The sequence below is a fragment of the Stylophora pistillata genome, unplaced genomic scaffold (genome assembly GCF_964205215.1).
Source record: "Stylophora pistillata unplaced genomic scaffold, jaStyPist1.2 SCAFFOLD_50, whole genome shotgun sequence".
Taxonomy (NCBI): domain Eukaryota; kingdom Metazoa; phylum Cnidaria; class Anthozoa; order Scleractinia; family Pocilloporidae; genus Stylophora; species Stylophora pistillata.
Window position 1 is genome coordinate 513,634 of NW_028290831.1, and position 13,867 is coordinate 527,500.

General features: G+C 37.5%; 1 protein-coding gene and 1 long non-coding RNA gene across 2 annotated transcripts in view; one reads left to right on the top strand and one right to left on the bottom strand.

Annotated features, from left to right (window-relative positions):
- Positions 1–7,248: 7,248 nt before the first annotated feature.
- LOC148715820 (uncharacterized) lies at positions 7,249–12,015 on the bottom strand. Its single transcript, XR_015995820.1, has 4 exons — positions 11,966–12,015; positions 11,751–11,856; positions 8,121–11,505; positions 7,249–7,594 (listed from the first exon to the last, which is right to left on the bottom strand). It is a non-coding gene; the product is annotated as an uncharacterized LOC148715820 (long non-coding RNA).
- Positions 12,016–12,493: 478 nt separating this feature from the next.
- LOC148715821 (uncharacterized) overlaps positions 12,494–13,867 on the top strand; it is a 20,053-nt gene continuing 18,679 nt past the window's right edge. The window contains exon 1 of the mRNA XM_088746427.1: positions 12,494–12,721. Within this exon, the coding sequence (XP_088602553.1) occupies positions 12,659–12,721 (63 nt within the window). The 5' untranslated portion in view covers positions 12,494–12,658. The remainder of the gene's footprint in view (positions 12,722–13,867) is intronic.

Here is a 13,867-nt window from a genome sequence, read left to right on the forward strand (position 1 = left end):
TGTATTGACACTAAGGATTGCTATATGGAGCCTGATATTGGAATGCAGCTAAGTTATAGCAAAATTAACCAGTTCTACATTATTCTTTGGAAACGTAGAAACTCTTTATAGGTCTTTTTTTTTACCTTTACATTCTTTTATTTTCCGTCTATTCTTTTCTCATGTTTATATGTCTATTTGTCTTTAATGTCGTTTTATTTCCAATCGAATTATGTTAAGTGAAGTAAAGTTTGACCCAACAGCAAGCAGGCAGGCAGGCAGGGAGGCGTTACACCCACCACTTGCTTCCTGGTTGATATCTAGCTTTCTTTCTTCCCTGTACATCCTTCCAAAGTTTCGTATCTCAAAGGAATATCTTGTAGATATATAGGAAAATAAAATAGAAGTAATGATCTTTTTTTTTTAAGGCTGGCTGGCTGGCTGGCTGGCTGGCTGCCTTATTATCGACATAACTGCCTTGCAGTTATGTCAATTTGCAGGGCAATTTCTTCAATCACTGAACAACGAACATTTCATTCTTATCATTTCACACTTTCAACACCCTCCCTTTCCCCTTATTAGCAATTATTGTAAATGAACCCACTATTTCCTTCAAAGGTTGCTGGATAAATCTATAGCATTTCTTAAAACAAGTCAATTTTACTTTCTTGTTCTTTCTTAGCACTATTTCACACAGTCAACAATTCTAGGCAGAACAGGAAGCAACTTTTTGGTGAGCAAATTTTTTCATTCATCAAATGAGGATATTCCAGTGTGAGTCAGGATATTCCACTGAGTCAGGGATGGGCATGGGTGTACCAGATAATTGTTTAAGGAATCTCACTCGAGGCAAGAGGATCTGTTATTCAATCAAACAAAACTCTCCTGAAACCTTTCTTTGGTCGTTCTTTGGTGCATGTGCTACATGGAACCAACCTCTGCAAGTCCCTCCCTAATTTAAAAAGCACTTAACAATATAATCGACCAAACCACTATGGATGGGTCGCTTCGGAACTCCCTTTCAGCATTAATCCTGAAGCAATTCCAACTTCTTTTTTCATTCGAGTTCCAACACCATTGTACTTATTCCAACTTGACCAGGAACTTTTCTTTTTCAATTGATGGCACCTGCATGCATCCACGAGAGCAATGGATTTATTGTAGCTTTTGCCATCAATTTTTCAATTCATGCAAATTCATGGCCGGGAGCCTCTCTCCTGCCATATGGAAATAACTCATTACCAATACACTCTCAGGACAGATTTCAAACCAATTTGTTCATGTAACAGCATCTAAGATAGATGATTACGAAATTATTACCAAATTATTACCATTAACTACCAAAGCATGAAGGCATGGCATTGTTTACCTTGTATGAATTTGAATCTTAGCTTATTATCTGAAACTGAGAAGTCAATTATACATACTCAAAGAAATGTAATAAGCTTGCCTTGGCATGGAATGCATCACTATGTTTGACGGGTTATCGATCGAGTACTGAAAGTTGTTGGCTGGCTCTTGAGCAAGCAAATAAACATTTACAAAAAATAATACGTTCGTTTGAGTAACGTACTTACATTCTAGGTAGCGTACTTACATCCTAGTTTGAAAAGAAAAGTATATCCACGATTTAGATCGGCGATCAAACGATCGAACGGCTCGCGAACGACAACATAAACATGCTGATTCCACGCATGCGCAGGCGTTTGTTGGTATCGCTTATAAAATTTCATGTTACAGTGGTAGGGTGCTGGACTAGTAATATCAAGATCGGAGTTCGAACTCCATTGGTTGCATCCTTCGAACTTTTAACTCTCCTTCTTAGATTTTATTGCTGTTACCTTATTTGCTTTCTCTTTAGACACTTCTATACTTCATGTAAGATGTTTTGGACGAGAGTCGAGATTTCGTAGGTATTATGTATCAATCGATCGATCATCTACTTTGTTGCTTTGAAAAATATCTGCTCTCTTTTGCCTTCACTAGGTAGTTATCTCTTTTATGCCTTGCTCTCTTAGAGTACCGATATCAGTGCTACTGATCTTAGTGATGTCATTTTGATATTTGCATATTGGAAATTTCATTCGCGAGCACCCGTAGCGCATTTAGCATATATCAAACCACAAACTAAGTCTAAAAGCAACTCGCCTCTTCAACACCACACCTAAAACCCCCACTCTACAAGCTCAAAAACTCCACGCGCCATGCTTATTTATTTGCGCAAAAAACATACAGAGTTGCTTTTACACTTTCCACCTGGCCCCCGTCTTTTATCACTCCATTCTTTGAATGATACACAAGGCTTACGGACTTCCAGGCTTCATGATGCCCTTCCGTCACCAGGCGGCCCTAAATCAACCAAAACAACATAACTCCACCCTTTATTGCTTTCAACCCGCCCGCCATTACTAAAACTTCACTTCACTTCACTTCACTACACTTTGCCGCTCAAATGCAACGTCACCATGCCTTCACGCGTCATCACCTACATACGGGTCGCTACGCACATTTATTCACAGCAACCATCCGCACGCTACTCTATATTGCCATCTAAATGTTTATCCACAGGCCCGGACCGCTATTCTTGCGCAAAGAAGTAGCTGCAATTCATCTCCAATCGCAGGATTTCTGTAAGTAAATTGCTCACTTACAACAATTTTGCTTAGGCTTCAACTTTACTCCATATGCATGGCCATAAACCAACGCCATTTGGATAATGCGCGCTGTTCATTCGGGTACAACCTATTTATAACACTTATAGTTTTTCAAAAATGTCTAATCTTCTACAGCACCTAGGAATCTTTAAACTTGCAAGCCATGTTTTTCCAAAGAACTACAATTTTCTAGAAAATATTATGCTTCTCCATTCTTCAACTCAAGTCAAAGTCCTTCTCATGTTCAAGTGAATATTTCATATCATACCATAAAGCAGCCAACAAATCTTTCAAAACTTTTTGCAAACTTCAACGAGTATAAAGTTTCCAAATTTTAAGCGTGCTAAAGCATAGTTAGTAGAAGGGACTAACTATGGCTACAGTTAGTATTTTTGGGTTACAATATTCAGCTTTCTACGTTTTTGTTCAAGCGCGAAATGTTTATGTTTCTTTACGTACCTGTTACCTTTCATCAAGTTTTATTTTCCGCCTAATCCCATTGTAGTCGTTTCTAAAGCCTTCCCACACCTTCTCATTAAAGTCAGTGCTTGACAGTACCGTTTCCTGGGTTTCTCAATGAACAAGAGCGACATTTTGGTCACAAAAAGTTCTTTATTTCATCCTTGAACAAACAACGACAAATTAAGCCCTTCACTACGCTTTCTTATAAAGAGAATTTTAGCAACCAAATATGTTGATGAAAATAAAGATTCTCCTGCCTAAATAATTTTAACAATTTCACCATTTTCAGCGTTCAAGGTTGCAGCTGACTGCTCTTCCAATTGCAACCTAGTTTTACCTTTGTCAACAGTCGTGAATTTCCATGCTTCCCATGCGTAAAATTGGATAAAAGAGCAACTTCACCACACCGTTCATTCATTTCGGCGGGTTCATTTCACGCCTCTAAATATTTCTCGTTTCAAAGTTTCTCGCTACTTGAGAGTCCCGCTTTTAAAGATTCCCCATTCCCTGTTTTCAAGATAGCTACTTGACTTCACTTGCAATACCTTTTCCAAATTCCATACGAAAATATTGAAGTCCAACTTCTTTTTTTTACAGCGCGGCGAAAAACTAAAATGAAGTTTCATTTTCATTTTCCTACACAATTGAAAATTGGTTGGCACTAAGCTACACGCACTACAATACTCAAACTTATTAGGTAGAAGTTATCTTGGTCTAAAACTCAATTCTCCCAAATTTTTTTACCAGGAAATGTGTAGCAATTGGAGGTCACAATTAATTATCATCAATTCTTGGGAGTTCAAGGGCTAAAAGACCCCCCAAATGGATGTTTTACTTTATCCTCATGGTTGGTCTACTGCACATTTTATAGGCACTTTAATTCATTCCATTAGTAGAGGGGATAAACATTCATGTAACAAACATCAGAAAAAATCAATCTTCACTCTCTGCAGAGGTTACAATATTTAAGTCAAGTATTTTTTAAAGTCTCTTAATGCTTGAAAACCCACCTGAAAATTTTACTCAGTTTTGCCTCACTTTTACCATTGATGATCATACTGAGGTATAACGCCTGCTTTCAGTGGTTTCATTTCAAAAAGCAAAACTTACAAAACCTGCATGAGGAGTCAAGCAGCTACATTTTATAAGAATCTTACTTCCACTTGAACTACCTCTGACTTTTTTCTTTCCTAAAATGGCTGGTTATTTTGAAAATAGCAAAGTGTAGGCTCTCTTTTCTAATGGCCCTTACCAAAACCACATATCTTTTATGTATATCTCCTACATATGTCTGACATATGTCACATACATGTAACATATATGTCACATACATATGTAGCAGATATATGTAAAATATATGTCACGTACATGTAAAATAATTTATCTGACATATGTGTCACATACATGACACACATGTCTCCAATGTAGCAATTTGGAACCTATGTGCAGTTATGAGGCATATATGTCAACATATCAGTTTTACAAAAAGTATTAATGGGAGCTAGCTATTAATTGTGAGATAGGTTGTGCTTGCTCCCGCACAGAGCGACCTGCTAATTTTTTTTTCAGTTTTAAGTTTTTCAATTTCTAATTATAACAGTTCTCAATGGAAAACATTTGCTAAAACGACTATAGTACAACAATGACAGAATCATTAAAAATTCATGTCAATTGAGGTTAATTAAAGAGACTGTGATTACAATCATGTACTTCAAGAATGATCTAAATACAGTAGAAATTTAGTTCAACCAGGTTTAACTGAATAAAAATCAGAAGCAGAGAACTGAAAAACTAAATTTTCCACAAGATTCAAGCAATTGCTAAACTGTTTTTTCAATGTGCTACATTTGAAGTCAACCAAATATTGATTTGAGCAGCTTCTATGGTGCTGTTGTGTTAAACCATGTTTAACAAAACAGCTTTAAAGCATGTTTAGGCTTTGGTGTGAATGGGGTATTACTGTCTGCCACAGAGTTCTTATGATGTCAGTTTGGAGAATTTTCTACTGGATCAACCTAAAATCCCCTGACTTATGTTTTTCTAGTTATTCTCGCTACTTCTCTGATACATGTTGAATATTAGATATCGTAAGGAGAAATTCTGTCTTGGTCACAATAAAGGATGATAAAGGATGAAGATCTGTATGATTAAAGTTGAGTAAATGAGTACATCAATCAATCAATCGATCAATAAGAACTCTACTAAAGGGTGATAGAACTGTAATATGGGCAGGTTCTCTCCTGGTGCAGTGATGATATGCCATGTCTATAAACAGATTGAAGTCACTGGAGATAGTTTGGAAATATCTGGTACTGTGCTAGTCTTGGTGGACTCCATAGAAATAAATGCCTTGAAGGTTTTTGAGAGATTCTCAGAAGCAATCCTCATCAATTCATTTGGAATATGCAGTTGAGTTCTGCTCTCATCTCATTTAGAGAAGAGATTACAAACCTGTCCTTGAGTCATCTCAGTTAGAGCAAAACTCCAGGAAGGAGGAGATTTTCTGTTTTTAAGGGGGTTGCAAGCATAATTCCCTAGGGAGCTGGCAAGTGTAGGACTCATCAATATATATTTATTTTTTTCTTCTTTTGATTGAGGCAGTGTATTTTTACAAGGAATCATCCTATTCTGTATGAACTGACCTAATTATTGAGATGTTGCGATTTTTCATTCTTTGCATTTATCTTAATTGTTCGTTTATCTACAACTTCACTAGCGAGATCTCCTTAAATTGAATCTCCTTTACTGTCTGCCATGGAGTTCTTATGACGTCGGTTTGGAGAATTTTGTATTGCATCAACCTAAAATCCCCTGATTACTCTTTTTAGCTATTGTCAGTACTTCTCTGCTAGATATTGAAGATAGATATTGTAAGGATAAATTCTGTCTTGGTCACTTACGGGAGTTAAAGGACAAAACTCCAGGGTGGAGAAGATTTTCTGTATTTAAGGGGGTTGCAAACAGAATTCCCTAGCGAGCTGGGAAGTGTAGGGCTTATAAATGTATATGGTGTATGTGAAAACATTTACTGCATTATAAATGTATATTTATGTTTTCTTTTTTTGATTGGGCCAGTGTATTTTTACAAGGAATCATCCTATTCTGTATGAATTAACTGACCTCATTATTGAGATGTTGCGATTTTTCGTTCTTTGCCTTTATCTTAATTGTTCATTTATCTACAACTTCACTAGCGAGATCTCCTTAAACTGATTCTCCTTACAGTCTCCCATAGAGTTCTTATGAAGTTGGTTTGGAGAGTTTTGTATTGGATCAACCTAAAATCCCCTAATTGATGTTTTTAGCTATTGTCAGTACTTCTCTGCTAGATATTGAATACACATTGTAAGGAGAAATTCTGTATTGGTCACTTATGGGAGTTAATTAAAGGACAAAACTCCTGGGAGGAGAAGATTTTCTGTATTTAAGGGGGTTGCCAACATGATACCCTAGGGAGCTGGCAAGTGTAGGGCTTACACAATCAAAATATTGATGAAGCTAGCGGCAATATCAGAATTTGTTGTATAGAATTTATTGTTGGCGATGATTCTTGTCGGGCCAGATTGCTCTTTAGTGTTACGATGAAGGAGTGTTAATTCCGATTGATTTCTACATTGATTGATTTTATGTTGACTTTTTTTCTGTATTTTGTTTTTCTTTTTTACACAGAACACAGTGGAGTATTTTTTGATGAAATGAGGTGGTTGCAAAGCTTGAAAGATAGTGCGGAGCCAAGAAAAGTATTTTGTAAGGAAGCAAGAGGAACTAAAGACAGTGATATAAATATATATATATGTATATATATATGTGCGTAGTAATTTTAGATATACACACACACACATATATATATATATGCTCGCTGGTTTACTCTAGTTTGAGCACTCTGGCATGGCTTAGACGATACCACAAAGGTTGGGTCGTTTGGGGTGACCTTCTCGGTTCTCCCCCATCCTAGCATTAGCACTGCACTGATGAGGCCCAGAAGGCCGAAACAGTACTGTCTGCAGTTAGTTATATAAATATATATATATATTTTTATATATTTGTAATTATACGTTTTTCTGTATTTCTTAAATATTAACTATACTCTAATATATTAAGCTCTTTTTCGAGCTATTCTAAATCCAAGTTGAAATAAAGTTATATGTGTGGAAGTCTCAGTGTGGACGCGATCATGATTTGTGGTAACTGCAAGGCCGGCTACACCGGTTGGCTATATTGTGACTTGCAGAGAATTCTCGTTTCGCTGTTGCTATTTCCTCAGCTACAAGGAGCCCTGATTCAAATTTGCGTGGGCCCCGTACGGTCTTTGCAGATCTGCCGTGAATGCATGCGGGAACCATCACGAATGTGCATCTGTCGTCTGATCTGGACTCGCTGGTTTGAAAGGCATTTAGCCATAATGGAGGATTCAAAGTTCCACTGGTCCTTGATTTCTGTCCAAATGTTTAAGCGCCTATTATATTAGGGCTTGTGTTTTTCTCCGGTGTTAGAGGAAACTAAGCAAGAAAATGTACTCACTGTCTTCAAACTGTACGCAAAGCTTCAGAACTAAATTAAAAATTGTGTTGCCTCCCCTGACCAAGAGAGAACTTCTCCATACAATATCAATACCTTATCAAGAGGACAAGTGATGAGAATAAAGAAAAGCATCAGTTAGCGGATTGCTAGTCGCTCCAGCTCCACATTCTCTGAACTCACATCGTAAGAATACAAAATACAATTTTAAGAGTAAAATTTATGGTTTCCTCCTCCAGACATTCGAAAAATATGACGATTATATTGATTTGTCTACTTTAATAGCACAACTATAAGACCCCAGCTTGTTCTGTTCATCGCGGACGGAGCCTAAGCCATCACCAGCCATGATCTGAGATATGGAAAGCCACGAAGGACTCGAAATATAGAGATAACGAAAGCCGTTTTCACGAAGACAACACGCACAAAAAGATGACGACAATTACAAAAATTTCACAAAAACCTTTTTTAATTGGCTCAATTATACAGAAGTCAAACGAACACTACCTTCCGAAATTTTGTTTAAGTCCAGTGGAAAAAAGTCATCTCAATTGGTATCCCGGCCAACTTCGTGATAAATGAATCTTGCCCAAGTCATCCATGTGTGCAATCGACGCGAGATGTATCCTTGGGTTTCACCCACGTGACCAATACCTTAGCAACGGTTACTATCCGCCATCTTGGTGTCCCTCGAGCGTAAACAAACCGTATCTAACGAAGAGTTCATGTGAGAAAGAGGGGATGGTTTTATGTATTGTTGTTGGCTGTTCGCGCAAAAGTGGAAAGCATAAAGACTAAGGATTTTTTCGTATGATAATTTAATAATTTTATTATTTCTATGGCGCAAAATTCATTGGATATATGATTTAATGCGCTATACCTAAGATCATTACAAATCAAGGGGAAGAACAGGAGGAACTAGAAGTTGTTGTATGGTTCGAGGCTTGCGGCTGTTGTAGATCCTCGATTTTTTGGTGGAGCTTTTCTTTGAGCTTCTTACCCGATGAGAAATCGATGTCTTTAGCCCTCGCATACGGCACTTCATTGACATATGTCGGCAAAATCCATGAGCATTTTACCTGAGTGCAAGCAAGCTTGGGGTGTCACGAAAACTCACACCCCGAAAACTCAGACCTCAGACCCCGAAAACTCAGACCCCTCGAAAATTCAAGAGATAAACTCGACTCATGATCACTCCTGGTAATGCCGCGTGTATTTTGACGTTTTGGGTCTTGATCCAACTGAAGCAGCAAAAACAAGGCCGCAAGTTGCACGTTTCGCAAAATCGTCCGATGGTTGAGCATTAAAACATTTTAGAGTGACACAAGACTTCATTTTGCTTAGATTTCCTCCATTTTTCCCGTTAATTTTGAGCTTTTCATTCACAGTTAACTGGATCAAATGCGCTCGCTCCAACACCAAAGTATTAAAATGTGGCGTGATGTTGACGAGCCGAAAGGGACATTTGTTTACTTTTTTGTACTTCGTCGCACAGATCCTTGTTGTCGCTCTGTTAAAATTCTTCAATATTTCGCGATAATAATGGATACAAACAGAGACTCGGCCCACCAGTCCCAAAACGAAGACAATTTTGCGACCCTTAGGCTAGAGTTCTTAAATGAGGCAGAAAGAGAAAAACAACGGGAAAGAAGAATCGGCATCAGCGCCGTCACGATTCGCTTCACTGAAGAATAACTCTTGATATTGTTGTCCGTCTTTCGCGTCGGATTTGTTGCATTATTCCACCGGTTATGTTATAAAACAATTGTTTCATGCTTTATGCTATGCACTATCGAATTATGGAGCACTTTGGAAGCTTGGAGAACACTTCGAGGGATCTGAGTTTTCGGTGTCTGAGTTTTCGTGACACCCAGCGAGCTTGCCATGAATTCGAGTAGTTGCTCTAATATAAAATAAAACACTCGCGATATGTGAGCATGACTCAGCCAGTCCAGCTTTGCATCCAAAGCAATGGGCTGACAAAATAGTCCCATTGTTTTCGGAAATGACCCAAATGTTCACAAAAGGATCATTCATATGCTGTGAATGCCAAACTCGTGCTCTCACGACATACTTGCCGGCGATTACTTTGCCAACAACTGAGGTTACAAATCCCGACACCATTTGATTAAACGCCTCTAGACTCTTGAACACCTTGAACTGCTTCTTGGTGTAGAAGCTGGTCTCAAGAACGAGGTAACTCAGCAAATCCGACACTTCACAAGAGGCAAGCATTTTGGACTGAACTTCTCGGCTGTCACGCTTGCAGGGTCAACCGCGATCACCGAGATCTTTTGTAAACATCTTTCCTTCCAACTCTCTAAGCTTTCGGCATACTCAGAGAACACTGGGATACCTTAAGATGAATGCCAGATACTTTTATCGCTTTTTTCTTTCTGGATATTCATGTAGTTGGCGAAATAATACGGCGATAAGAGAGAGGGCTTCACTATAGAAATCGACTAATTATGCATAACTTTGACACCCGAGGGACACCAACATGGCGGATACTAACTTCAGCAAAGCTTGTGACGTCACCTGAAACCCAAGAATTGCTGGCATAACTCTCAACTCAGTAACTGACAGTGAGGTATTGTCAAGCTACCAATGTATGGTTTCTGATGCAGAGCTAATCCCAGAGGCTGAAGTGAGCAAAAATGTGCTTCATGCTATAGTAACTTTGTATGTAAGGGTACGCTCCTTTTCATGTGCTGAGGACATCATTCAGCTCTACAAAGTAAAAGCAAAGCAAACAAAGGCTAAAGCTCTCCAAAAGGAGATCATGAGAAGTCATGATCAAGAACAAGCAAGGCCTGAGTAATGTAATAGATTTTTATTACACAAGACAAAACAGTTATATGATACATGGAGAAATATTTGTTGCTTTCTCACTATATTTGTTGTAATATTATTGTCATTTATCAAGAAGAGCATTTTCATTCTAAGAGTTGTTCACATATGGTATAAAAATTTAATTTTCAATTTCTATTTTTCATTTTTTATTTATAGCAAGTACCTAAAAGTATTAAGGTTCCTTGCACAATAGATTTAGAGTTCAGGAATCTGATAACAAATTCTTATTTAACAAAACAAATGGTTGTTACTGGTTGAATAAAGGTAATGCGTGTCAAAGAAACTACATACCTAATGGAAACCATTGAAAAGTCATATGAAAATGAATATGATTGACCCCTCTATTAACTTTGGATTAACCAATATGATAGTTATAGGATAATAACATGTATCTAAATCATGTAGTAAGGAAAACAACACAAATGTCATGTAAATATTTATTTTCAAATTAAACATGTTGAAACAATAAATGAAACATTGGTGATTGATTTATGTGCATTAATTGATTGTTACATGAATATCTTGTATTATTGGAGTAAAAAAATTTAGAAATAGAGTATGAATAGAGTGGCTTAGAATGTGCCTCTACTAGCTATGAATACGCTAAACAGTTCTTTGCTTTTTTCTACATGGTAGCTTTTCATTGGTCACATTAACCCAGGCTTTTTTTGTGTCCTTTCTGCCTCTAGTGTTCCCACTCTGGCAGGAGACTGAGCTTTCAATTCTAATAGTGTTGCTGTTGTAGCTAAAGGTCCTGATATCTGGATTGTCACACCTGCGGCCAAACTGCCTCTGCTTTCCAAAATATCCTTCCACAGGATCTTGACAGAACCTTTCTGTCAGGACATACTCCATCCCCTCTGAAAGAAGAAACCTGGTGCACTTGATTGTAGACCTTGCAAAAATCTGGAAGCCTTCGTATGTCTGCCAAGAGAGGAACATCCTGGATCTTGCATTTTGGGTAAACTCACCCTCTCGGTTTTCAGTGCTCTCCTTCCAGCTCTGAAGATACTGCAGGAATTCCATCAAAAAGCCAAACCTATAAATATAAATTCAAAAATTACTTGTGTTCAAATGCATAGCAATTTATCAATACAGTCTGTGTTCTTAAACTTGAATGACAGACTTGTAGGCAAGAGTATTTACATGAAAATAATAGTGATAAAAATGTAATTTTGCTCTTAAAATCAAATTAACAGGTTATTATAAATTGAGTCTTATGATAGACAATTTGAGCACTAAACAACAAGTTATGATTATACCAATAGTTCAAGCAAGACTTACCATCAATCTTGAGTAGACCTGTAAGGTGCCAGGAATGGCTTTCGTTTTCGCTGGTGCTCAGTAAGACTTCTGACATTTAGGCAGACAAAGTCTTAAACCTGACTCTCTACGAAAGAAAAAGCTGTTTGATTATATCTTAGTAGCTTGGCAACGCTACGCACATTACGCTCAGCAATCGTATCGTTCCATAGCAAAAGTTATCGAAAAATACTTACATATTTCAATATCTACGGACAAAAAATGCTTTCCGAAAGTGTAGAGTTTGTCTTCATCTATCTGTCTTTTAAAATCTTTATCCATTTCCCTTGTTTTCTTGAGTACACCAAGCCACTCGTTGCGCCATCTCTTGTGATTTTCATCTTTCGCTAAGGGCAACTCGAAAATGCCGATTCCTTTGGTTCTTCTACAAGAACCACATCCAAAGTCCCAGTGTACTCTTACTATAGCTATGAACGAGCTGTAGATATCCCTATGAGGAGAACGACACGCAATGCTGTTGCAGAGTTCACATCTTTTCTCTGTAACTCATTTTATCAGTAAACGAAAATGCCAGTTTGAAGCACCCGTGTCACATTTTCTCATAGCGTACACCCGGTATTTCTCAATTGAGAATGTGGGTAGTACCCAAGTGAAATGATCGTCTGGGCCATCTGAGCCGTCTGATGCCGCTTATTTGAGGCATTGTCTGGAGCAGCCAATGAAATCGCTTTATGGAATGATCCACGTTCGCCCGCGAGTAACAAATTCCACAACGTGCCGTCTGGTAAGCCCTCAGCGAGATAGTGGTTGTTCTTCGTGTGGAAATACAATGGCGAAACGTACGCGTATCTCAGATGAACAGAGAGGTATTTTAGAGCGGTGTTTTGCAGGAGGGATGGTTAGTAGTAGTAGTAGTAGTAACGGGAACCATGTACAAGGAGATGGTTTTAAAAGCGTCAACGGACACTGGTTTGACGAAGGCACAAGTCGAGGTAAGCTTATTAATTCATTTGGTTAACCTCGCCTGTAGCTTTATACCAGGTTGTGCCTCATTTTATCTCAATAATTCCACAAATCAAACAAAACTAGCAATTCGTATACATCGTAGATGCATTTATATGTCAATAATAGCCCAACACTTAAAGTTAATTGGATGTTATTTAGATCGTGATGAGGTACAGTTTCTATACTATCAGACAGTTAACTCTGCTTTAATTACTCAAACTCAAGATCATTCACTTTCATCCAACATGTGTATTTGCATTTCAAGGTAATCCATCGATTTCCGAAATTTAAGGTTTTTATTTGAAAACATTATAAACATAAGAAGATCATATGCAAAGAGAACATCCAATAAATTAACGCGGAAGTTTTATTGAAATCTGATGACTACATTGACCGTCACCGAAATTATGCACCAATTAATTAAAATTTAGATAGCTCTGAAACACGATTTGACTTTTACTTTGTGTGTTATCCACGTTGCCATTCCTGTATCATAATAATATTTTTAACTGATACCATAATTAAATTTGGCAACAACTGGTATTGTTTGTAAAATATTTTTCGTCTTTTCCAATAAACTTGCGTGTCACTTCCCCTGTCTCGATTGGGCTCTTCTACATGCGGGTGGAAGCCAACATGAAATTATAATTTGTAATTAATGAATAAAGTCTTTTTTATTTGTTTTGTTTTGTTTGACTACAACTGTACGAATTTAAGATAGTTGTATTATTATTATTAGTGTTTTTATTATGCAAACCCACAAGCTCATTTTGTCAAAGCAAGATTCAGTTAATCCTAGGTCAGGATGAAGTAGAGGGTGTCTGTTGTAGGTCTAATAATAATAATAATAATAACAATAATAATAATAATTATAATGATAAAGGAGTTTCAATAAAGAGCGGTGCCTGTAGGACCATTTACTGCCGTCTGTTTGGATTTCATTAATGAAAATAAAAGTGATTTTAGTGGTCACAGCCGTCTATTAAACTTTCAGTGGCCGCTTATAAGTATTGTTATTGAAACCCCTGATAATAACACCTTTGTTTAGACATGATAGTGTTTAGAGCTGAACAGCCTGTGGGGTCATGGATAAATCCAAATAAACTGTAAATGAGGTAAATTTAAATGATTAT